At 41.8% G+C, this 26,968-nt stretch overlaps 1 protein-coding gene across 1 annotated transcript in view; it reads right to left on the reverse strand.

Annotated features, from left to right (window-relative positions):
* Nucleotides 1-456: 456 nt before the first annotated feature.
* Nucleotides 457-26,968, reverse strand: part of LOC122555511 (ATPase MORC2-like) — a 69,266-nt gene continuing 42,754 nt past the window's right edge. Inside the window, exons 11-16 of the mRNA XM_087993196.1 lie at nucleotides 26,151-26,227; nucleotides 25,217-25,296; nucleotides 24,650-24,787; nucleotides 14,158-14,312; nucleotides 9,969-10,097; nucleotides 457-566 (exon numbers count right to left, since the gene is read on the reverse strand). Of these exons, the coding sequence (XP_087849322.1) occupies nucleotides 457-566; nucleotides 9,969-10,097; nucleotides 14,158-14,312; nucleotides 24,650-24,787; nucleotides 25,217-25,296; nucleotides 26,151-26,227 (689 nt within the window). The remainder of the gene's footprint in view (nucleotides 567-9,968; nucleotides 10,098-14,157; nucleotides 14,313-24,649; nucleotides 24,788-25,216; nucleotides 25,297-26,150; nucleotides 26,228-26,968) is intronic.

The raw sequence follows: 26,968 nt of genomic DNA on the forward strand, positions 1-26,968 counted from the left end.
TGTGCTTTTCCAGCACTACACTCTCGACTCTGGTCTCCAGCATCTGCAGTCTTCACTTTCTCCTAGGATATTTAATTCCCCAAACTCAATGATGTCATTCCATACATCTACAGTGAAAAACTGGAGGCTAGTGAATTTCACCCATATTTACACATTCTACGCTCCAAGGTATCTGCAGAGACTAAACTAACTGCCTACTTTCTGAAAACATGCTAACGCATATTGAAAGAGAGCTAAAGATAACCTGGACCTCTCAAAATTAATTATAACTGATCAGTAAAGTTTGATGTTATAGCATGCCTGTCATCCAAGAAGTTATATTAATTCAGACAATAAGCACATTTATGATGACATCAACACGGTTTGACATTGAAAGCATTCATAAAATATGCCAAAAACACTTCAAGGACCTAAACGGTCCTTTAATAATAACTAACAAAATATTTTTAATAAGACTCACCTATTTTGCTGTGGATTTTGGTTCATGGAGCAAACCCAGATGTCAGAAAATATTTTGTCATTTATATCCAAGTTGGATGTCAAATTTCTCCACTTTAGACAGATGTCTGATGTAAACAAATGTTAAGAAATTACTGTCTGCAAATAACAGTTTTTTTTAAACAATATAGCAAGTCCCTATTAACCATACAAGAAAACATTAATCATCTGAAAATTGTGGGCAGTGCAACCCAAAATGTATAATTCATTTTGGTATGTGCAAACCCCTGGGACAGAATGTCTAAGCCCTGAAGAAGGGGAGTACAGAATACAAGAGGATGCTAAATAATGCTCTGTTGTCCAGGATGCTGCTTCTCATTTTTTCTCATCTATTTCTCTAGAGGGAGAATTGGTGAACAGTGTAGATGCCTGGAGGTGGCTTGCAAGTGACCAACTGGAGGCCTATGTCACTGGCAGGATTTGAAACCCTCTGTGCTTGCTTGGCTTTAGCAGCAGCCATTGGCTGCTCTGAGGAGGGACTCCACCTCCAAACTAGTGACCTCAGCCTTCGCTGAAAAATTTAAGAAATTGAGTGATGGCACCTCAAAATGAAGGCAGCTTCTCTCTAGCTTACTTGTAAAACCAGTCTGCATATTCATGAGTGCTGGAGGAGCTACAATGGAAATTCTCACTCCCCACACAATTGACTCCAATTTAGCCCTGATGTCAAGGTCCTGATGCCTGTGAGAGAAAAGCTGCTCCTAAATGCATCCTCCCGTATGTACCCTATTTAATATTATGTACAGAAAAATATCCTTCTGTTTTCCTTTTTTTTAATATATTTTTTATTGAAAAAGTAGATTGTTTAATATTACAAGTACAAAATAATACAAGTCAAAACAGTACAAAAAACCCAAATAATAAAAAAACTCCAACCCACCCTCATGTACAAATGTATAAACATACATAGAAAAATATAGAATTAAAAGAAAAACCCAAACTGGCTATTTAACTAAATAAATAAATAACCAAAACAAACAGATAAATAGTAATAACTCAGCCCAGCCAAACAAAATGCTCATTCATTCACAGTTTCTCCTCCCTGGATATTGGACTCGTAAACACAATCATTATGGGTATATAAAAGCCCTTATTCATGTGGCAGATAAACCTGTGTCAAGGTATTCCAAAAAGGGCTGCCATGTCTTGTAAAAGTTCTCAGTTTTGTGGTGTTCCATATTTGTGAGAAAATCCAGGGGAATATGCTCCATAACAATCTTACGCCAACCCGACAGGCCCGGGGAAGGGGGGGGGGGGTTTCAGATATCCAACCTAGCAAGATATTCTTTCTTGCAGAGAACGTGAGAATAATGAAAAGTTTTTTCTTCTGCAGGTCTGCAGGAAATACAGTGGGCAGGCCCAAAAGGAGAGAGATAGGGTCCTTCTCAACCCCTACACCCAAAATCCTCTCCATTGTGCCTGCCACAGCACTCCAATATGTTTGAAGCCTACCACAAGACCAGAGACAATGGGTAAGAATGCCCGTGCAGACCTTGCACTTGGGACATGCTGAGGAGAAAGTGAGGTCTGCAGATGCTGGAGATCAAAGTTGAAACTTTATTGCTGGAACAGCACAGCAGGTCAGGCAGCATCCTGTTCCCTGGATGCTGCCTGACCTGCTGTGCTGTTCCAGCAATAAAGTTTCAACTTGGGACATGCTGAAGATACCCTTGGTTTAAATTTTGACAAATGGTCCGGAGCCAAGTGGACCCTGTGGAGAATCTTCAACTGTAAAGCATGGGTCCCATTGCAAATTGATATCTTCCTTACATTCTCCCAAATATCCTCCCATGTCTCTGAGGAGACCTCAACACCCAGCTCTCTCTCCAACATTCTGCAGAATCGATCAAACTCATCTGAGGTGGCACCCCCCAACTGATGATAGAAAGTACTGACTGAGAGTGTACTCTTAGCCCTAAGCACCCCCCTCTCTATATCGGATTTGCAGGGATCAGTCAAAACTGTGGTCTTTTTTTGAGTAAAATCCCTAACTTGAAAAAAACTAAAGGGGTCTCTATTAGATAACTCGTACTTCCGTACTAACTGATCGAAGGACATCATTACGTTTCCCTCAAATAAATCACCCATGCAAGACACACTCCTAGCTGCCCAACGTTTAAATCCTGAATCTATCATACTCGGTTGAAAAACCAGCATACCCACTAAAGGTGTAAACAAAGGTGTTTTGTCAATATTGCCTATCCTCTGCCGAATTGCCCTCCATGATTTAACAGTATTGATGACTATTGGGTTATAGCAATATTCCCTAACTGTCCTCATCTTATCCAAAAACAGCAAACTGGTAAGGGGGCACCTTGCCTGGGAGGCTTCAATATCTAGCCATATTGAAAGAGGATCTCCACAAACCCAATCACTCACATAGGACAAAATCAAGCTTAGTTGGTAGCTTTTAATGTCTGGAAGGTCCACTCCCCCCCAATCTGTGAGGCAGTTGCAGTTTGGCTAATTTAATGAGGGGTCGCTTACGATGCTAAATAAAGGAGCTGAACCAGCCGTTTCGCCTCCTGAGTGTTTGCTTATTGAAAATCAGGGGGAGCATCCATATAGGGTATAGCAAACGAGGGAGAATATTCAACTTAATAAGCGCTAATCAACCTAACCATGAGACTGGAAGTGCCTCCCATCTTTGAAGATCTTGTTTAATTTTTCCAAATAATTGAATAAAATTGGCTTTAAACAGCCAATCCAGAACTGGAGTAAATACACAAAGCCCCCCCCTCCCCGTGACCACCTAAATGGGAATCTATATTCTCCCTCAAGAGCTAGCTCCTTCGTAAGACACCTATAGGGATAGTCTCTGATTTAGCAAAATTAATCATGTACCCCGAAAAAGTGCCAAACGCGCGAATACATTGTATCAGGCGAGGCACTGAAACTGCTGGATTTGACAAAAAAATTAGCACATCATCCGCATACAACAAAATCTTATGTAATTTTGACCCCACTTCTGGAGCTGATATATTGGGATCCCCCGAATGGCCTCCGCCTATGGTTCAATCACCGACATAAAAAGCAATGGCGAAAGGGGACAGCCCTGCCTGCTGCCCCTAAAAATATTAAGATTGCTTGATTGTACCCCGTTGGTGATGACCGCCGCGAGAGGTACACAGTAGAGAACCTTTACCCATTTTATGAAGACTTTGCCCAAACCAAACTGCTCTAGAGTATAGAAAAGGTACAGCCACTCAACTCGGTCAAATGCCTTCTCTGCATCTAAAGAAATCTCCAATCCCTGTATTGACCGCTGTTGGCATGCTTGAATTACATTAAGCAGCCTCCTAACATTATTGGAGGATCTGTGACCCTTTATAAAGCACATGTGATCCTCTTTAATAATAGAAGGTAACACAGTCTCCAGCCTTAATGCGAAAGGATTTTAAATCCCACATTTAAGAGTGAGATGGGCCTGTATGAAGCACAGTCTTCCAGGTCCTTCCCTTTTTCAAGGATAAGTGAAATATTGGCTTCTCTCAGAGATGGTGGGAGACAATCATGACTGTATGAATCATTAAATATATTGAGCATCGGGCCTGACAGTATACTTAATAAATTCCTTATAGAATTCACTGGGAGGTCTGTCAGGACCGGGTGCCTTTCCACTCTGAAGCTGCCTCACATCTTCCTGCACTTCTTTGTCTGACAACGGGGCATTGAGAAAGATCTGTTGTTTGGGAGTCACATCCGGGAGCTTCAGATCTCTAAAAAAGGATTCCATTTTGGCCTCCTCACAACCCTCAGATTGGTATAACTTAGAGTAAAATCTCTGGAATGCCACATTAATCTTTTTGGAGTCACATGTTAGGTTCCCAGACCCTTCCCTAATCGCCGTAATGGTTTGTGGGGCACTCCTCTTTCTGGCAAGACAAGCCTGGCTTGTCACCATGCTCGTATGACCTTTGCTTTGTAAAACCCAGCTTCTTCTTTGCCGTCTGCGTGAGCACGGAATTTAGTGCAAACCGTAGTGCCGTAATACTCTATAGCTTAACCAATGTGGGTCTGTCAAAGTAGGCCTTCTCGGCTGCCTTCAATCGTGCTTCAAGGAGACGTTGCTGCTTCTGCCGCTTCCTACTGGCGGAATATGAAATAACTAACCCCTTGGCATAGGCTTGGGCAGTTTCCCAAAGAACGGATGAACTATCAACCGAGCCTATGTTGATATCTAGGAATGCCCGAAATTCCCTAGAGAAATAATCCACAAATTTATTATCCCTGAGGATAAAGGGATCCATTTCCCAGTACCTCAAATCCACTGTAACATCTTTAATCTTAACCATAAGGTACACTAGAGCATGATCAGAGATGGTAACATTACCAATTGTACGAGATGCCACCAGATCCAGGGTTACTGCAGGGGTCAGAAAAAAAAAACAATCCTCGTGTGACATCTATGCAGATTGGAGAAAAACGTAAAATCCCTACCTCTAGGGTGCAGACACCTCCAGATGTCCATCAACCCTAATTCCCCACACAGACCCACTAACTTTAGTTTGTACGGAGGGTATCGAGAAATCTTTGGGCAACCTGTCTACTGTGGGATCCATGAGACAGTTAAAATATCTCCCTATAATGATGTGCCGGGACTCAAGACTTATCAGCTTAGAAAAAGCATCTACCAAAAATTTAAGGGGATGAGCTGGGGGGGGGGCAATAAAAATTTAAAACACTGTATTCTTCCCCATTTATCAAGGCTTTAAGAATTACAAAGCTCCCGTGTGTGTCTTTAACACACTTCAACAATTTAAATGGGAGATTTTTCCGAACCAATATAGCCACTCCCCTACTACTGGAAATAAATGATGAAAAATAAACTCGGTCAAAGTTATTCTGCTGGAATGTCAGATGCTTCTTGTCATCCAAATGTATCTTCTGTAACAAAGCAATATCCATCTTCTCCTTTCTAAGACTAAAGAGTACCTTCTTCCTCTTAATTGGTGAGTGATTTCCCTTGATATTCCAGGTACACCATTTAATCAAATCATTAGCCATAATCTTCTGCAATAACATTTAAATTCCAGAGAGGAGGAACCCGAACCACAAACTGCTGAGCCTTAGTGTCAGATGATCCACCAAATATGAAAACTACATAACCACTACATTTAACAACCCTACAAAACTATTGAGAATAAAATACAACAAAAACCAAAAAACAAACCAACATATGAAGCACCAACAGCAGTGAGTAGGGAACTCACCCCCTGCCCAGAGGGGGCAACTACCCATCCCAAACTGCCCATAAGTAGGCATCTAACCATCCCAACCATCTTCACTTCTCCCAGCTAGAGCCACACTGCAAACACAAGCAGAAAAGAATAAACACCCCATAGAACATCAATATAAATAAAAAAACATTTTCTTTAAAAAAAAGGCGAATAAATACCCTACCCATCCTTTGGTATATCCTAACTTAAAAATTGAAAATGTACATCTCCACTACCGCCAGACAGAGTTTAAACCAAATTATTATCAATAGAGGAAAACAAAGATAATGCTCCAACCGGACTTCCTCAGTTTCGTTTACAGAATGATAAACACATACCCAAACAACACTATTTATACACACTACAATTGTTCAAATTAGGTTAGTTTGTCCACAAAGTCTCTTGCCTTCTCTGATATGTCAAAGAGATGTATGGATCTATCTAAGGTGATCCAAAGTACCGCCGGATACCTCAGGGAGTACTGAATCCCAAGCTCCCTCTGTCTTCTCTTGAAACCATTGTAAGATTTTCATTTCTGGATCACCGCCGCTGAGAAGTCCTGAAAAAACATGATCTTAGAGCCCCCATAGATTAGGGCCTTCGGATCCTTCCCCTGGACTCTGGAAGCCTCCATGACTCTCTCCTTATTCCGGTAATGATGGAATTATTAGGAGAGGACCCAGACCCGATCTCCGCACTGCGACCCAGTGAGCCCTCTCTATCTTCAATCCTCTCATGCCAGCCTCCAAGTCAAGGAATTTCAGCAGCCAATCCTCAACAAATTCCGCAGGCTGCTCACCTTCCTTACCCTCAAGCAGACCGATGGTCTGAATGTTTTTTCTCCTGCCCCTGTTCTCAAGATCATCCACTTGGTCATGCAAATTACGGACCTGCATCTACAGGGCTTGGATCCTATCCTTGGATGAACCGGCATCAGCTTCCACCACTGTGATCCTGTGTTCAACCTCATCCGTCCTCTCCTCCAGGTCTCCTAGCTGCTGCTCATGCGTCTGCAGCATGAGCGAGATTGGAGTCAGCTTCTCTTCAATCTGTTTCCCCAGCATCTCGTGAGATTTTGAGAGCTGGTTACCAGGGCCTGGAAAGTAATTGACTCCAAGGCTGCTGCAGGATGAACTGCAGACCCGGCCTCGGATGCTCCTCCTCCCTTTTTAGGCATCTCAGGGTGGCTGAAAATAAAGTTAATTTTTAGAAGTTTCTTGGAACTCCACAATCTTTCTGGAGTCCCAAGATATCACGATGGCCTGGGTTGGAGGGGTTAAAGGATCTCCCTGCTTGTGCTGCGACGTGGAGCTCTGCAGTGCGATCTTCTCAGATCGCCGCTATCTTGGATCCCCCCCATTTTCCTTTTACTTTACCCCTCCTTTCTAATGTGTTAATTCTCAGGGACAATTCTCAAACACCAAATCCTCACTGAGTGTCCCTTTTTAATGCTAATACTTTGAACCACAGGCTTTTGCAGTAAACATGATTACATTATTGAACCATACAGTCTAGCACAGAGATAGGCCTTGATGTAGGTTTGCTCACTGAGCTGGAAGGTTCGTTTTCAGATGTTTCATCATCATACTAGGTAATATCATCAGTGATTGGATCAGTGGTGCTGGAGGATGCTGCCTGAATTGCTGTGCTCTTCCAGCACCACTGATCCAGAATCTGGTTTCCAGCATCTGCAGTCATTGTTTTTACCTAATATCATCAGTGAGCCTCCGGATGAAGCACTTGTGCTTTGACCCACTTTCTATTTATGTGTTTTGGGTCCCTTGGGTTGGTGATGTCATTTCCTGTGGTGACATCATTTCCTATGGTGATGTAATTTCCTGTTATTTTTTTCAGGGGTGGTAAATGGGATCCAAGTCAATGTGTTTGATAATAAAATTCCGATTGGAATTCCATGCTTCGAGGAATTCTTGTGCATTTCTCTGTTTGGCTTGTCCAAGGATGGATGTGTTGTCCCAGTTGAAGTGGTGTCCTTCCTCACCTGCATGTAAGGATACTAGTGAGAGTGGGTCATGTCTTTTTATGGCTAGTTGATGTTCATGTATCCTGGTGGCTAGTTTTCTGCCTGTTTATTAGGTGTAGTTTTTGTTACAGTTCTTGATAGTCATTTTGTAAATGACATTAGTTTTGCTTCTTGTCTGTATAGGGTCTTTCAAGTTCATTACCTGCTGTTTTAGTGTGTTGGTGGGTTTGTGGGCTACCATGATGCCAAGAGGTCTAAGTAGTCTCAGAAATGACTGCCAGACTACTCAAACCTCTTGGCATCATGGTAGCCCACAAACTCACCTACACACTAAAACAGCAGCTAATGAACTTGAAAGACCCTATACAGACAACAAGCAAAACTAATGTCATTTACAAAATACCTTGCAAGAACTGTAACAAAAACTACATTGGACATACATGAACATCAACTAGCCACAAAACGACATGACCCATTCTCACTAGTAACCCTACATGCAGACGAGGAAGAACACTACTTTGACTGGGACAACACATCTATCCTAGGACATGCCAACAGAGACACGCATGAGAATTCCTAGAAGCATGGCATTCCAATCGGAACTCTATTAACAAACACAGTGACTTAGATCCCATTTACCACCCCTGAGAAAAGGAACAGGACATGACATAGCCACAGGAAATGACATCACCAACCCAAGGAAACATCGAACATAGAACATAGAAACGTATAGTACAGAATAGGTCCTTTGGCCCACGATGTTGTGCCAAAGGTTAATCCTAAAGTAAAATAAAATAACTTAACATACGCACCCCTCAACTCACTGCTATCCATGTGCATGTCCAACAGTCACTTAAATGTCCCCAATGACTTCACTTCCACCACCTCAGCTGGCAACGCATTCCATGCATTTACAGCTCTCGCGTAAAGAACCGTCCTCTGATGTCCCCTCTATACCTTTCTCCTAATATCTTAAAACTATGACTCCTCATACCAGTCAATTGTGCCCTGGGGAAAGGTCTCTGGGTATTGACTCTATCCATTCCTCTCATTATCTTGTATACCTCGATCAGGTGTCCTCTCTTCCTCCTTTGCTCCAGAGAGAAAGGTCCGAGCTTATTCAACCTCTCTTCATAAGGAAAGCCCTCCAGTCCAGGCAGCATCCTGGTAAACCTTTTTTGCACCCTCTCCAAAGCCTCTGTATCTTTCCTATAGTAGGGTGACCAGAACTGGACACAATATTCCAAGTGTGGTCTCACCAGGGACTTGTAGAACTGTAGCAAAATGTCGTGGCTCTTAAACTTGATCCCCCTGTTAATGAAACACCATATGCTTTCTTAACATCCCTATCCACTCTGGGTGCAACTTTAAGGGATCTATGTACTTGCACACCAAGATCCCTCTGTTTCTCCACACTGCCAAGAATCCTGTCTTTAATCCTATATTCAGCATTCAAGTTTGACCTTCCAAAATGCATCACTTTGCATTTATCCAGGTTGAACTCCATCTCCTTTTCTCAGCCCAACTCTGCATCCTGTGTATGGAAACCAAAACACATAAATAGCAAGCGGGCCATGCCACCAGCGCTTCATCCAGAGGTTCACTGATGATGTTACATAGTATGGTGACGAAATGTCTGAAAATGAACCTTCCAACTCAGTAGGCAAACATCCAAACCTCAACCAGAGCTACAAACCTTCTCAAAACTCGCTAACAGAAGTTGGCCATTTGGCTCATTGATTCAATGCCAACACTTCCAATCCAGCTAGTTTTGCTTCCCTGTTCTTTCCCCATACACATGCTATATTTTTCCTTTAAATATTTAGCCAATATGTTTTTGTAAGCAACTACTTAATTGGTATTCACTACCATATTGGACATAATGTTCCAAGCCCTGAATGTCATCCAAAAAGTGTTAAATGTTGATATTCTCTGTAACATTTTTTTGAATTACGCCATTAATAATTCTAGAGCTTCAATGGTGAAAACTAGTATTCTAAATCCATCTTTAAAAAATACTGAAGTCCAGAAATGTATCTTTCTGCTCAACTTCAGTGTTCTCTCCCGAACTTTCAAGACACTTCAGTTAAATCAGTTTCCAGCCAGACCTCAATGAAATTTAACCCTGACTTTATGTTTAACACATTACCATTTGTTTGTTTTACACAGTTTTGATCAATCTGTTCCTGATGTTTACCTATAAAATAAAATGCTACTTAGAAAATACATTTCTTTACTGTGCTAGTAATTCACAAATAAGTGGAACTTACCACACTGCATTATAACTGGAATTTCAATGGCACGTTTCCTCTTGTACTGAAGTGCATTGGAAGGTGACAAGTTCCAGTTTGTTGACAAATATCCAAACTCATTCCAAAATTTTACAACTCCCATTTGGGCTGAAAGCACATGAAGTGTCAGAATGACACAGATGTTCAGTTTATATTGGGATTCCTTAAAAACTGAATGTTCCTAGTATTTATTGTGCAGCATGGAGATTTAATGTAGCAGTGATTAGAGCAGTACTAAACTTTCCAGAGTTCTAACATTTGAAAACAAAGAATTATATCAACTACGGTTGGCATAATTCCCACTGAACTAACATCAACAATTTATATGGCATGAAATACAACCTATAGTAGGAGTGTTATTTTCAAAAATATGTAGTATTTGCTCTTAGAAAGAATGGTAAACTAACCTTCCTTCGAAGCTGGGCAAGGGGACAACGATTATCTTACATCATGAGTGGCTGTCCCATGACCAGAAAGGCTCAGACAACTGATTGACAGAGTGTAAGTTACCTACCGCAGATCTATGATAGAACAATAAGTGCTCAGGGTCTGAGGGAAGATCTCATCAAGCAGACCTAGTTGAAAGTTTTCATTGGGCATTCCTGGAGATTAGTCTTCGTTGAGCTGTCCTCATCAGTAGATGCAAGACAAACCAGAAGAGAGGAGAAAGACTCAGGGAAAGGTTCCCTAACACATCAGCTACAAAGTAGGATGCTCAACTTTAACGAGACCAAAACCTTCTGTGCTGACAGTCTGTCTTCTGGTACGACTGAACCATCCTCAATTTTCAAGGCTGTATACTTTCTTTATCTAATTAAATAACGCATCATATCTAAACTGTTACTTCTTAAACTCAAATTATCAGAATATTACTCAACTTGTTGACTGCCTATATTAGGTAACTGTGATCACGAACCCCCTAAAATCAACAGAGCCATATAAATGTAAAACCATGCTGTAAGTGGTAAATGCAGGTAAAATGAACAAATTCTGTTAATCAAGAATCCAAACCACAGGCATGGAATAATCACAGTTTTCTTTTAGCTTCTGACAATGATGTTACAGTGCTGGTGATCAGAGTGATCCTCAATTCAGTTGCCGGAATGTTGGACCTGGGTTTTTACTCAAGTCAGAAGTGCTTCCTTTTGGAAGCAAATTACAGTGGATGCTGGAATCTGTGCTGAAAACAAATGCTGGAGATCACAGAAGGTCAGGCAGCATCCATGCAGAGAGAGCAAACTAACGTTTTGAGTCTAGATGACTCTTCATCAGAGCTGATGTGAAGTGTGGAGGAGACAGCATTTATGCAATAGTGGAGGGTGGAGTGCTCCGGGAGAAAGAAAGTGGAGGGACTCCAGTAGAGCCATCTGTTATTTCCAGTCTGGCAGTTAGACACACTATTGTTCTGTCCTTCTCACATTCTAATCACTTAGTCTGCTCTATCAACACCTTTCTCCCCAGCACTCCAATACTCCCAGCACCCTCTCTCCCCGCCTTACTATTGCATAAATGCAGTCCCCTCCACACTTCACATCAGCTCTGATGAAGAGTCATCTGGACTCAAAATGTAGGCTTGCTCTCTCTCCATGGATGTGCCCTGACTCACTGTGATCTCCAGCATTTCTACTATTGGTGGTTTTCTTCCATTCACAGAGATGACGGAAAGGCAAGGATAGGGGGCAGAGGGTGAAGGGGGAAGTCACCTTCCTTGTATTGAAGGAAGGTGACTTCCTTGGGATATTGGAGATTTGTGAGCCACTGCTCTCTTTGTTATGCGACAAAACTCAATTCCAGGGCAGGTTCTCTTTTTTCCCTGTTGATAGAGACAGAAAGTCTCATGAAAGTGCAATGCAACCTCTCCAAAAGTTGTATGTCCTTGCATAATCAATGTATGAACACCACACAATTCTACTTTTAAGTCATAAAACAAAACTGGTTCATTTTCTGCAATACAGTTGTCCAAACCTCCATTTTCCCAGTTCACATTACATCATACAATGCATTTGTATTGCTTCTAGAAATCAATGTACAGTATGCCCCTGGCTCTCCTTTATCTTCAGTATATGTTATTCCTTCCGAGAACTACAGCTAGTTGATTAAACGTGATTTCTCTGTGCTAAATCCATGTGACTCCTGGTTACTTTGAGTTTATCTAATTGAGCAGCTGTAATCTACTTATAACTGATTTTATTACCTTCCTGCAAAAGACATTAAATAACTAGGCAATTGTTTTCTATTTTCTGTCTCCCTCCCTTCCTGAATAGAGGGCTTAGATTTATTACTTTCCAGTCAAATTGAACAATTCCGGAAACTAGGAAATATTGTGAAATCATTAGCAACTCTTTGAAGGTCCTACGGTAATCTGCACCTGGACCCAAAGATTTATCCTGAAGAAGGGCTTATGCCCGAAACGTCGATTCTCCTGCTCCTTGGATGCTGCCTGACATGCTGCGCTTTTCCAGCAACACATTTTCAGCTCTGATCTCCAGCATCTGCAGTCCTCACTTTCTCCCCAAAGATTTATCAGCCCTCAGCTCAATTTTCTTTCCTCACAAGAGTAATTTCCACAGTATCCACCCCCCCCCCCCCCCCCCCCCCCCCCCGCGCCCCCCACCTTGCCTTCCAACTCTTGATTTACATGACTGGAATTTTTTATCCTTAAGACAAGGGTTCAATATTTTGTCCTAGATTGTAGTCACAGTTAGGGAGCCTGCAGACCACTCCTAATGTCATGTCTTTCCTGGTATTATTCATTATCTCCATCCAAACCCATTCTATATTCTGATCTCCTTAACTAAGATCATCTCTAACAACTGCATCTTTAACACCACAGACATCATCTAGGTAAAGTAGCCCATGATTGTCATCATATCCTTAAATATCCCCTCCACCATCAACACACAGTGGCAGCAGCAGAATGCAACTTTTACAAGATACACTATAGAAATTTAAAGATCCTTGGACAACATTACCATCAAGAAGGACAGGGCAACAGAAACATGGAAATACCACCTCTGGCAAATTCCCCTCCAAACCACTCACAATCCTGGCTCGAAAATATATCGCTGTTCCCCCAATGTTACTGTGTCAAAATCCTGGAACTCCCTCCCCAACAGCATTGTTGGTGTACCTATACCAAATGTAGTGGTTCACGAAAGCAGCTGGCCATCACCTTCTCAAGTACACTTCATAATGGACAATAAATGCTGTCACAGCCAGTGAATTCCACATGCCTGAACAAATAAAAGGAAAACTATTGCTGCACTGTTGTCAAGACCCATAATATTTTGTGGTATCCAGTGAGAACTCTGGATCTATACTCAAAGGAGTTGAGAAGGATGACGGGGGTATCTAATTGAAACATACAGAATGCTGAATGGCCTGAACAGAGTAGATGTCGGGAAGATGTTTTCATTTGTAGAAGAGACTAGGACCCAAGGGCACAGCCTCAGAGTAAATCTTTTAGAACTGAGATAAGGAGAAACATCTTCAGCCAGAGATTAGTGAATCTATAAAATTCATTGGCACAGAAGGCTGTGGAGGCCAGTTCATTGAGTATACTTAAAGAGACATTGGATTGCAGGTTCATAGCTCCTTGAAAGTAGAGTCGCAGGTAGATAGGATAGTGAAGGCGACATTTGGTATGTTTTCCTTTATTGTTCAGAGCATTGAGTATAGGAGTTTGGAGGTCGTGTTGTGACCGTACAGGATGTTGGTTAGGCCACTTTTAGAATATTGCATGCAATTTTGGCCTCCTTCCTATTGGAAGGATGTTGTGGTACACGAAAGGGCTCAGAAAAGACTTGTTGGATGGCTATTTAATTTAAGTACCGAACTATTCAATAACAATTGAGTTATCTGACTATAATAATTTGAAGCTTTTTCTAAATATCTAAACATATTATTCATTTGCTCTACTGGGTTTTACTTTCTGCTTTGACACTGATATGCTTTGCGAGCAGAAAAACCAACTTCACGCAATCAAACCTGACTTGTAATTGAAGTAATTAATCTAATTTTATGGTTCAAATCTTTGTATATCATCTCATACAAAGCTCATGCACAGAACAGTGAGAATGAAGGCATGTATCTACTTTAGGCATATAACAGACAGCTCACACTGGAAGCAACTATTTTACAATCACAATAAACTACATCTTTTTCTTACCAATGCCAAGATCCTTCCAATACTGATACAGAAATTGACCCATAATGCGAAGCAAACTGGAGTATTCTTTGGCATCTGCAAAGTCTTGCTTATTATGAGTAGGCTCCATCATCACACTGGGTACATCGACAACACCCACAACACCGCGACAAGCCCTAAGAATATAAATTCACAGTGAATAACAAACAGATTGCATCTTCTGCTGCAAATTTATCAACATGTGAATTAAGCATATTGTGAAATAGAAGAATATTAGGTTGCCTGACCAGCATAGTCATTTCATAATCCAAGAACTAATTTCATGATATTCAGATCAGTAAAGTTGCTGAAGATGGTACTACAGAAACAAAATCTATCTACCTCACCAGCTACTTACAGCACCACCACATGGAATATCATGTTGAGAAGGGCACTCTCACAAGCCTCTGCTGCTTGTGCCAGAAGCAGTTGCAGTGGTGCTATCATAACATAGCTCAGTTCAAACCAGCTGTTGCAACTTTGGACTACAGAGTTCCACTGGACATATTTGGTTATCATTTATCAAAGATCAAGTGTGCAACTGCAAGAAAGGTTTAGCCTCAGTACTAATTAAAGGGCTAGACACCCAACATGTAATTAAGGTAATTTTTAATAACTTCTGCTATTACAAAATCTCTGAGGTACTCTAGAGACGTGTTCTCTAACTATTTCAGGTGCACCATCACTTTCTGAATTTAAGGAAACCCAAGACCCTAAGAAAGTATAGAACAACCAATTTACTTTTCGTACTTATATAAACATGAAACAAAGTATATATAATTATTATTTTTGTTCACCACTCGCCAAGTCCCAGTGTTACATCTGTGACTGGACATTATCTGTCAGTGTTTAGAAGTCTGGGTTGTAGTTTGAGTCTTCTAGCTATATACAGTCCATCAAATGGCTGAGAGACAGGTGCAATACTTAGATTTCGTTATCTTCATTTGGGAGAACGCTGTCTGATGTTCGTGGACTCAAAATATGTTTTCACTTTAAAATCCCACTGTCCTTTGATCTCAATATAATTTTGCATTGTAATTATCTCCATATAAATTTTATTTCTTTGTAAATCAGATACCTAATAGAATTTAATAGCTAACCTACATCTACTTGAAAAAATGTATCTGATGGCAATTTGTTTAATTATGTCTAATTCTTGAAATCACCTGCTGAATTCCTCTGCTAGCTTTCTCAGGAAGAAATATGCAGAAGTTTTCTTTATTTTTGAGTATGGATGATGTGCTAGAAAAAAAAATCAGTGTTGCAACATTTTTGTAAAATTGAGAGGACCACAAACTCTGTTTCAATTTGAATACATTCACAGCACTGATCTTTAATGTCAAGTATCAGTCCTTTTCCTGTGTTCACATTTCAACCTGCTCAGTGTTGACATTATTTCTGTAAACTACCCAAACTTGAGCAACCACGAAATGTTAGATAGCTCATTGGACACTTGATTGAAGAAAAGTGATGATTTCAGCCATCAGATCTAAAAGATCGTTGCAGGACCTCCCCTTGACTTAACTACATCACATCAGTATGGGAGGTTAGTTCACCACAGGCAGCACAGAGTTTGCCGAGGATTTAAACAAGCAATACCTAACATAGGGTGCACAATTTTAACAGCGGCTTTCAATACATGAGAGAAGTCCATCATTTTGCTGGCTAATGCTTACTGGTGGATTATGCATTGGTATTAGAGAAAATGAAAAGGGGAAAATCAGGATAATTTCTAGAAAATTCAAAAAGTCTGCATTTGTGTTGAGCATGGCTGGTGTACCATCAGTTGTGATGAAAACCAGTTTCTTGATTGGAGTGTTTTGCAGCAGATATCCTCACCCCCTGTTCTCTCTTTCAGATGCAAAATGTGCATTAGTCATTCTGATAGATTCATTGAACTGCAGTGAGAAACATTCATAGTCCTTCAGGTCCCAGTGTAGTTGGTGAACGAGATCTTTGGCTAAAGATCCCAGTTGTCATGCTACAGTGGAAGCACAAAATGATAAACTCAAGATTGCAGTTATTATTTCTTCTTTGTTGTTTAAACCTTTGAATAAAGTGTCATTTTTGTTGAATTACTTTGCCATTCCTCTTGGATTTCTTGTTTTGCTAGAAGTTGGCAAATGCAAAATGATACTTCAGTGTAAGCCTTACATTTTGACGCTGATTTATCAAAAAAAAAGATTGTTGAGTTTTCAACAAGGCTTCAGCTTGTCAAATATCTCGTTCCAAAGCATCCTGTTTGAGGGAAAACTATCCTTGAATTTACTCTGCATTTCAAATTCCCCTTTTTACTTATCATATACTTTGTTAGCAAAGAAGGCAAACTCCTGTACCTTTTAAAATTGTGAACGGAAATTTCCCATTCTTATGTAGAAGTTATACATTTTTGAGATGGTTTAAGTTCATCATTAATCACTATTGCTTCAGCCTGTAGTTCATGCTGTCACTCTGCCATTGGTTATCCTGCAAGTAGGATCAGTACCTGTGGGACATTCAGAATGTTGCTGGCTGCTTTCAAGTGCGGAGGCATGGGTGGTCACTTCTATCGTCATGATTTACTTCTGAAGGCCCTGGTCAGTTTAGTTTGTTTGAATATTGTATGTGGAGCATAGCAGCATTCCCCTTAAATTTTTATTGTCCTGCACAGATCTATTAGATTAGCTGCTAAAGAAAACAAGACTGATGGTCTGCAAAGAATGCCAAAGCAGTAGGAAAAGCTGAGCTGTTCTTTCATAGAGTCCATATGGGTTGAACTGCCTACGTTTCTAGCACTGTGATATATCGGCTTTACCATCAGTTCCTAGGTTTTTTTAAATTCTTTTGTACACAAAACATTCTTTACCTGTAATTCAGTCTGTCTGAACCAAACTGAAACACCATACAAGCAGTTGGAAATGCCTGCACTTTTCTCTAGCCAAACAGCTTCTGGAAAGGAACTCATGCAGCAGCATGATGATTGACTTATACGCGATGATGGAGAAAGAGTAGGTGGTGAGATCGACCATCAGACTCAAATCAGTCATGTAACATGTTAGAGACAGACCATGGCTCGAGACTATTTTGAGATGTTCGGGTGATTTCTTATATTTGGCAGACAGTGTTGTTACACCCTTAACATGGAAGTCAGGGGTTTCAATGACTTAATCATATACATCAGATTTGGGGACTGTCATTGCAGTGCCTCTGGTTCTGCAGCACATTAGGGAAAGCAGTAGGCCATACATTACCTTCTCTCAATTTGGAGGTGGACTCCTCTACTCCTCTGGAGAGGCATGATGCTGTGTGGCATGGCAGCAGTACACCAAGTATCTTGGGCGCATGCCCAACAGCATTCTCCTGTATGTTGCTCATCAAGAGTCTAATCAGACTATCTGTAGCAGGATCTGTTTCCTAATCTCCCTCCTGAAGCTGCATGAAAAATGAACATCTTTTCTCACTATCAAACCTGTCATACTCTGCTGATCTGAACTTTGCGTTAGCCTACCAGTTATGAGCAGTGCCAATATTTGAACTGACTGATGTGACAGATTAAGTTTTATGGCCCTATCATTGGTAGTGTTGTTGTTCTTTCTCCTACTCAGGTTCTGATAGGGCTGAAGACAGTTCATGTGCCTGAAGTCAAAAATTAGAAGGGGATGGGTGGATAGTGAGAATCAAGTAGTCCACGGTGACAGTATCAGCAGCCAACAAGCAGGACATGGATGAGCTGGGAATTTAGAAGCAGCACAAAGCAGGAGCATATCACACTTCTCTATGTTCTCAGCAAAGCATGATGACAACATGAGCTCCAACTGTCCAAGGTACAGACCCCACCTCCCAGTTGCCAATACTCCTGACCTTGCCAGAAGTCTACCAGAATAAGCATTTGTCTTCTGGGAGGTATTGAAAGCAATCTGGAAGATCTTGAAATTATAAATCAAGCTTATGAATTAATATATTGATTGATTGATTGATTGATTGTCACATGTATCAAAGTATGTGAAAAGCTTTGTTTACAAGTAGTACAGGTAGATCATAGTAAGCAAGGTTGCACAGAACTAGATTTAGACAGAGACATACAGGTAACATTGGACAGGGTGTAGAAGAGAGGTCAACATTAGCAAGATCAGCATTATTTGAGGGGAGAGAGTCCATTCAATAGTCTAAAACTGGCCGGGAAGAAGCTGTCTCTGAACATACTGGTGCATGCGTTCAGGCTTCTGTATCCTCTGCCTGATAGAAGGGGAGATCATTCCCTGAGTGTGAGGAGTCTCTATTAGAGATAATTTGTCCAGAAATTCAGTATTCATTGACAAATTGTGATCTAAATGCATAATTTACAGTGAAATGAGGTAAAATGTAAACCTGTAGAGCTACAGCTGGATCAACTAGCAATTGATAGCAATTACAAGAAGGGAAAAAAACTACAATATCCATTGTGAGGCATTACCACATGGCAATACCATGCCTTGTGCAGCATGCCCATTAAAATTCAAATCTTAAACCAAGAAAACTCAGACTGCCAGGAATGGGCTGCAATGATGGAAATAACTCCACAAAGGCCAATATCCAGTCACTAAGTCACTCTTTATTTTGGTGTGCATTGTCCAAGACTCTGACCCAGCTGGCTCAGAGCCAGCTGCTAGAGCAAGCAGAACCAATTCGGTAACTCATTTTCTATGAAGTTCACTTAGCTGACCTCATTCCAAATGTGCGTTTTTGCACCAGGTCTGGTTCTCCAGATTCTGCTTTGGATACTGGCAGCGTGTACCTGACCATAGCCTGCCTCTTACACCAGGAGTGTTTCGACTGAAATTCATCTTCTTTAGGTGGCAACAGCTGCGACAGTTCTTGTGTCCATCTTGTCTTCAGTGGTTTCTTCGATGCTAGATGAAGGGGGAGGACCCAAGGTTTCTGACAGCCTTGCCGATGTTTTGAAGGGACAGGTATGTTTTCCTCCTTCCCAGTCTGCGAGGTCCCAGCTTTTGTGTGGTCCATGTGCTTGTTCAGAATTGCCTCTCCTACCTGAACTTTGTACGTCGTGGGATACAACCTTGTGTTAACCATGTCTCTTACCCCTGCAGAGTCATTTCTGTGGTTTCAATACCAAACTTCATTCCCTGAAATAAATTGCTTCTTGCTTTGAGGAAGTCAAGATGAGTGGTGCTGGTCAGGCAGCATCCGAAGAGCAGGAAAATTGACTTTTCGGGCAAAAGCCCTTCATCAGGAATGAGGCTGGGAGCTTCAGGGTTGGAAAGATAAATGGGAGTGGGGTAGGGCTGGGAAGAAGGTAGCTGAGAGTGCAATAGGTGGATGGAGGTGGGGGTGAAGGTGACAGGTCAGAAAAGAGGGTGGAGCGGATAGGTGGGAAGGAAGATTGACAGGTGGGACAGGTCATGAGGGCAGTGCTGAGCTGGAAGGTTGGAACTAGGGTAAGGTGGGGGGAGGGCAAATGAGGAAACTGGTGAAGTCACATTGATGCCATGGGGTTGAAGGGTCCCGAGGCAGAAGATGAGGCGTTCTTCCTCCAGGCATCAGGTGGTAAGGGAGTGGCAATGGCAGAGTGGATTGGGGCAATGGCATGTTCTTGGCAGAGTGGATTGGGGAGTTGAAATGTTCAGTCACGGGGCGGTGAGGTTGATTGGTGAGGGTATCTCGGAGATGTTCTCTGAAGTGTTCTGTGTGTAGGCATCCAGTCTCCCCAATGTAGAGGAGACCACATCGGGAGCAATGGTTACAGAAAATGACATGTGGACATGCAGTTGAACCTTTGATAGATGTGTAAGGCCCCTTTGGGGCCTTGGATGGAGGTGAGGGAGAAGGTGTGGGCGCAGGGTAAGGTGCCAGAAGGGGAGGGTGGGTAGTTAGGGAGCGTGGACCTGACCAGGTAGTCGCGGAGGGAACGGTCTTTATGGAAAGCATATAGGGGTGGGGAGGGAAATATATCACTGGTGGTGGGGTCCATTTGGAGGTGGCGGAAATGGCAGAGGATGATGCAATGTATGCGGAGGTGGGTGGAAGGTGAGGACTAGGGGGTTCTGTCCTTGAGGGTGCTTTGAGGAGTCTTCTGTCCAGCACTGGTGTTCCTGATGAACTCTTTCACGTCCGACCATTTTGAATAGGCATCCACAATAACTAAAAACATACATGAAAGGACCAGCATAGTCGATATATAACCGATCCATGTTTTGCCAGGCCATGCTCATGAAGGTGGGGAAACTTCTGGCAGCTCGTTTTGTCCTTGTTGGCACTTTGGACACTGCCCCACCAATGTGGCTATGTTGGCATCCAATCCTGGCCGCCAGACATACTTCTTGCCAACATTTTCATATTGGAAACTCCTGGATAACCCTGGTGGAGTTCAGCCACTGTCAACGACCTTTGCTTGGGACAATCAGACTTGCTCCCCATAGTAATACATCATCGTTTACGGACATCTGCTCTCATCAGATGCAGAAAGCTTTCAATTTAATGGTCCTTTGGTTTCTCCCATCACCACCAGCTGTTTCAGTTTTGCCAGGATGGAATCTTTTTGTCTATAGCCTGATATTGTCAGCAGTAACCAAAAGGGTATGAAGGATGTTTAAAATAAAACAGATTCTTCCAGCTGTGGTGTTATCAGTGGTGTGACCACCAGTGAGAAATGGCTCAAGGCATCCACATTTGCCACTTAGCCCCCGAATGGTGTTCCAATTCGTATTTGTATGCACTCAGAATAAGAGTCTACTGCTGAATTTGATCTGAAGCTATGGTTAGAATGACCCTGTCCTCGTTAACTAGTCCTAGCAGGGGTTTGTGTCTGTTACTACCACAAATTTACATCCATAAATGTGTTGGAGAAACGTTTGCACACCAAAGATGACAGCCGAACCTTCTTTCTCTCCCCAGGAGTATCTTCGTTTGTCATCAGCCAAAGTCCAGGAAGCATACACTATTGGGCATTCCTCACCACTGGGCCATAGGGAGCCAATACCACCCTAATACCATATGGGGAAGCATTGCATGTTAACATCATATCGTGCTTGGACTGTAGTGTGCCAGTATCTTGGATGAGAATAGCTTCTTGTTCACTTCCCTAAAGACTACATGTTGGCTTTGAGATAATTTCCAAGGCTGACCCTTTTCCAATAGCAAACATAAGGGTGTCAAGATGGAGGCCTAGTTATGAATGAATTTTCCGTAATAATTAACAAAACCATAGAAAGACCTAAGATCAGTACAGATGTGGGAGTGAGCACCTTTGACTGCTCTCACTTATCATCGAACAGGTGTAACCCAGTCTTATCAACTTTGTAGCCCAAGTTACGGTGCATGGAACACACATTATTCCCTCTTAAGGCATACCTCCATCTTGAAGCAACGTTTAAGCACTATGTCCAAGTTCTCTAAATGTTCTTTAATACTCTTCCTAGTTTTTCGGATGTCATCCAGATAAATGGTAAAATGTTCTCCATTGTCTGCTGGAAAATGACATAGGCTGATGATACCCTCTACACTGGTCCAAACCCTTATGGGTATTAATTGTAGCATACGTCTGGAAATCTTCATCTAATCGCACTTGCAGGTATGCATGGCTCATGTTCAGCTTCATGAAGGGGAGCACTTTTGTGTGTAAGTTCTCTATGCAAGTGATTGGGTATTTATCCAGCTACAAAAAGTAGTTCACCGTTTGTCATCGACTTCACAATCAGTATGACCGGTGTATGACCGGTGTTGCCCATTCCACAAACTGTACTGGTTTAATGATTCCTTCGCTTTTAAGCCTCCTGATTTCTGCCACTACTTCTGCATACAGGGCAAATGGCACTGGGCGCGCCTTGTATGCAAAAGTCGAGGCAGAAATCAGGAAGCTGAAACCTTCTGGACATTTATTTCGAACTTCACTCAGGCAACCATTTTCTAATCAAAAATGTTGAGCCAATCAAGTTGAATCTCTCAACCAATTTTGCCCTATAAGCCTTTTACTACAATCAGTGGGGAGTGAACCAGCTGCTACTTATTTGACACCAGAACCGAAATTATAGAGTCATAGAGATGTACAGCACAGAAACAGACCCTTTGGTCTAACCTGTCCATGCCGACCAGGTATCTTAAATTAATCTAGTCTCATTTGCTAACACTTGGCCCATATCCCTCCAAAACCTTCCTATTCATATACCCATCTAGATGCCTTTTAAATGCTAGAATTGTACCAGCCTCCACCACTTCCTTTGGCAGCTTATTTCTTACATGCACCACCCTTTGCAAGAAAATGTTGCTCCTTAGGTCCCTTTTAAATCTTTCCCCTCTCACCCTAACCCCTCTAGTTCTGAACTCCCCCAACCCAGGGAAAAGCACTTCTTTATTTTCCCTATCCATGCCCCTCATAAACCTCTATAAGGTCACCCCTCCGCCTCCGATGCTGCAGGAAAACAGCTCCAGCCTGTTCAGCCTCTCCCTATAGCTCAAATCCTCCAACCCTGGCAACATCCTTGTAAATCATTTCTGACACTTTCAAGGTTTGAAGTTGTACTCTTAATCTGTAGGTGTTCCCCGGCATAGGTTATCAGCCTGGCCAAGGTCTTATGTGAACTTAAGGGTTGAAGTCCAGAACGAATTCTGTTAAAGGTTAGTTCTGTAATCACTGATATAGCTGCATTGGTATCAACCTCCATTAGAACCAGGTGACCGTTTATCCATACATTAATTTTGATTGGTTCTGATTTGGATTTTGCTAAGCAATTTAACTGTTCCAAACAAGATATAAGTTGGCTTTCCAGCGGGTGCACTCTCCTAGATATTAGCTATGAGTTCTCTTACTCATTTCAGACCTAGTGGGACTCTTTTGCAGAGTTAAGTCCACATACCAGCAGCAACTACAATGGCCTACTGGTCCGGATCCTTGAGAAAATTTTAACTGTTTGGCCGAGGCTTGGTTTTGTTTTGGTGTTTTGCTGTGGGCTGACGTCAAGTCCCTTTGTTCAAGATATGTCCTGTGTGAAGCTACACAATTGCCTTCACTTAAGTGGTGTTCCCCAAGCTTGGTGAGGGTGTCCACTTCCGTTGGAATACCCTGTAACTCATAAGCTCCACTTGATGCATTTTCTAATGACAAAGTCAGTTATAGTGCCTATTTGAAGTTCATTTGGGTTCAACTAGTAGGGAGTAGGCATTTTTGCATGGTCACATCATTTAATCCCACATCCTAAACTCAGCATCTCACTTAATGTTAAATCAAAATCACAGGTCTCTGTTAGTCATCTTAACATCATCAAGAATCCAAATATGCATTCATCTGGTTCTCGAACTGCCAAATAAAACTGATAGCATCTCAGAATTAGAGGCAGCTTGGAATTGTAATATTTCTTAGCTAAATCTGTCAACTCTTAAAAGGTTTTAGCATCTGTTGCCTCTGGGAAAGTTTGACTTCTAACAACTGAAAAAGTTGCAGGTCCACAAGCTTTCAGGAGAATTACTCACTGATTTTCTGCCTCAATGTCATATGCCCCAAAAAAAGCATTCTTTCTGCATACTGGGCCCATCTTCCATGGCAGGATTGAATGAGTCAAGCTTTCCAAATAGCAGCATGATGCCAGAAATGCTTATCCAAACTCAAAGATGACTGTTGCAAGCAAATCTCTTCAGAGGCATGTTTTGCTGTCATTGCCACTGAAATAACTCCACAAAGGCTGGTACCCTGTCACCCTTTATTGACTCAGTCAGCTCAGAACCTGTTCCCAGAGTGAGCAAAAGCCCTGACACTACATTTATATCTGTCAGCCAGGGCTCCCTGATTGGACCAGGTTAACAGCCCCAATCAGGGGCTGCATGGTGGCTCAGTGGTTAGCACTGCTGCCTCACAGCACCAGGGTCCCAGGTTCGATTCCAGCTTCAGGGGACTGCCTGTGTGGAGTTTGCACATTCTCCCCATGTCTGCGTGGGTTTCTTCTGGGTTCTCTGGTTTCCTTCCACAGTCCAAAGATGTGCAGGTCAGGTGAATTGGCCATGCTAAATTGCCCATAGTGTTAGGTGCATTTGTCAGAAGGGAATGGTTCTGGGTGGGTTGCTCTTCGGAGTGTCGGTGTGGACTTGTTGGGCTGAGGGGCCTGTTTCCACACTAGGGAATCTGATATAATAGAAAAAAAAAACTCATTTCCTACCAGGTTCACCTGGCTGACCTCATTCCAATCACGACAGTGGGGAGTTCAGGATCAGGCATAAGCAGCAGAAGCAGCCAACAAAAGAAATGCTTGGCCCAGTCTACACTCAGTGAAATGACACTGCAGAGCCACATTTCTGAATGGCCTAACTCTACCTCAATGAACATGTGCAGCTTGGCAGTTAGAACAATCAGCACCTAGTACTTACTTTTTTCTTTATATGTCCATTTTCAAATAATTATGAATAGCAGTTTTTCTTTCACTTAATCTTTTTGAAAATATTTGTGCAAATGAAAGTGCCCTTGTACTACCTCAAGAGAAATTAACTTTTTTGTAGAAGACAGCACCTTAACATGTGATTCAGCTGTACTCCAATTCTCTTATACATTTTGATTAGACGGCTGTTGTTATATATAAACATTCCATCCAAGTTTCTCTTCTCAACGTTCACTCCAAAAATAAAAGTCAGTTTATCTGGGACTTTCAGTGCTCTAGGAATAAGAAGGCAAATCAGAAATTATGTGTTTCATGTAACATTCGTGGCACAGTATTATACTATGGAACAAATGACACTTCCAATGCGATTTCTGCATTCTCATGTAAGGTATCAGAAATAAAAATTGGCACTTTCAAGATAGGAGATAAAATTCAAAAGTACTTCCAGAGATGCATATTTATAGCATTAACTTAATCATTTATTTTTGCAAATTTAAAATACCAACAAAATCTACAAATATGGTAGCATAATACACTTGTGTTCTAACATGCTGAGGTAAACGAACAACAGTGTATAGATGTTGTTTAAAGTTTTCAGTCTTGATAGAGATCGTCAGAAATGTTAGAAATTTTCCACAGCATGCAGAGTTAGTAAGTGACCAATATTAAATTCAAAGTGGGTTTGCAATTAAATGAATGGATACCTTAGCTTTTCTTGGTGCAGTTTCCTTTTTATGTCTAAATCTCTCTCCGACTTTGATAATTTGTGGTGAGCATTGGCAAGCTTAAACATATTTTGGAAAGAGAATATCTTAAATCAGTCAGAAAGCAAGAGCAAAACAATAAAAGTAAGCTCCTGAAGTTACAAAGGGAACATTTCTGAATTAGGAGCACAAGAATGAGGGGGGTTGGGGTGGAAGAGGGAAAAATGGGATGTTGGAGGGAAAAAAGTTAGCTAAAAAGAGAGAGGCTGGTGAGGAGGTGGGGCAGAGTCTTGGAGAATGGGGAAAACACAGGATCTAGGAAAAGGGAGTGCCCAATCCAGTCACACTTTCCAGTTGAAGAGAAGTGGTGTGGGTGTTACACCATTTTCTGCTGCCTTTGTATGTTTTCACACTGCAGCCTGTACGATCTTCCTGTGCATGAACAGCTTGCAGCTTCTTCCTACATAGTTGCAACAGTGACTACACTTCAAAATTTAAAGAGCTGTCATCCCCATACATGCTGTTGAAATGCCCTTGATATCACTGACAGTGAAGTCCCAGGCAGCTGCCAACATTGAGAATGATGTGGATCTGACAAAGACAGAAGAGAATACAGAACACTCGTCTCAGTCCTTTCTTCTAGCCCACTGATCTCTTCCAATCTCAAATTCTAGCTTCCAGGCTGTCCATCTCCTGCTGCTGCTCCATTGTCATTTCCTCCTGCTTAAACAGTAGAGAGAGCAGCAGAGTTCCAGAGGGAAAAGCAATTAAACCTGCAAATGAGATACTCATCTACTTCAAAATGGTATTCCAGCATGACTAGTACATTCATCGCCGAGTATAAAAGTCCTTCCTTTTTTATAGCAAGATGAAAAAGAAAGCTGCAATATCTGACTCTTGCTTCACTGGACAAAAGTATCCATAAATCATTTACCTTTGTTTTCATGTTATCGTCACAGGACTTTTCTAACTCCTTCACTTTAAATCTTGCTTCATGCGTATGTTCCTCTGCTGCAAATACCAATTCAAAACCATTCATATCAGTTCTGAAGAACTCTAAAATGCTCAAACCATTTCTAATAATGTTTACTTTGTGTTTTTGCAGTTGTGTAAACTCTGGTTCCAGAGTGTAATTCCAATTCTATGGACAAAAGCTAATTGCCTGATTCATATGGACTAAGGCCAGAAATGTGGGAGAATTGTGACCGAAGTGGGGCAAGGCCTTTGTTGACATGAGCAACTTAGTATATTTTCAAAGAGAGATTATGTTCCTGCCATAGAGCAGCAAGATGCCTATGATCGCAGATTGTTGCTCACCAAAAACCTTAATAACATTGAGTTTCATCTCATTAACATGTAGCTTCCTATTCTACCGTCTGAAGAAACTAGATGATGACATGTCCTGGTGATTTCAGCTTGCCATCTTGCACATCCGGCAACAAGGTTTCAGGGCACAATTCATGGCACCAGCCACATGCATCCCACATCCACAGACACTGACATCCAACAACTGCCAGTCTCTCAGAACACTCATGACACCTCTCCGATCCACTTGCAGGAACTTTAGGCTCTTGAGCTGCATTTTGGATCACCCAGCAACAATCTCTGATGTGTTATTGCAAGTGTTTTGCATGCATGAACAGGCACCCAGTTTATGGATTGGATCAAGAACTATCTCAGGGTTGCTTGCTTAATGTTCATTCACTGAGTGACTACATGGATATTCACAGCATACTCAAATTGCCTTGCTGT

The sequence above is a fragment of the Chiloscyllium plagiosum genome, unplaced genomic scaffold (assembly GCF_037043375.1).
Source record: "Chiloscyllium plagiosum isolate Xiang-an unplaced genomic scaffold, Cpla_swu_hap1 HiC_scaffold_12, whole genome shotgun sequence".
NCBI classification, from domain to species: domain Eukaryota; kingdom Metazoa; phylum Chordata; class Chondrichthyes; order Orectolobiformes; family Hemiscylliidae; genus Chiloscyllium; species Chiloscyllium plagiosum.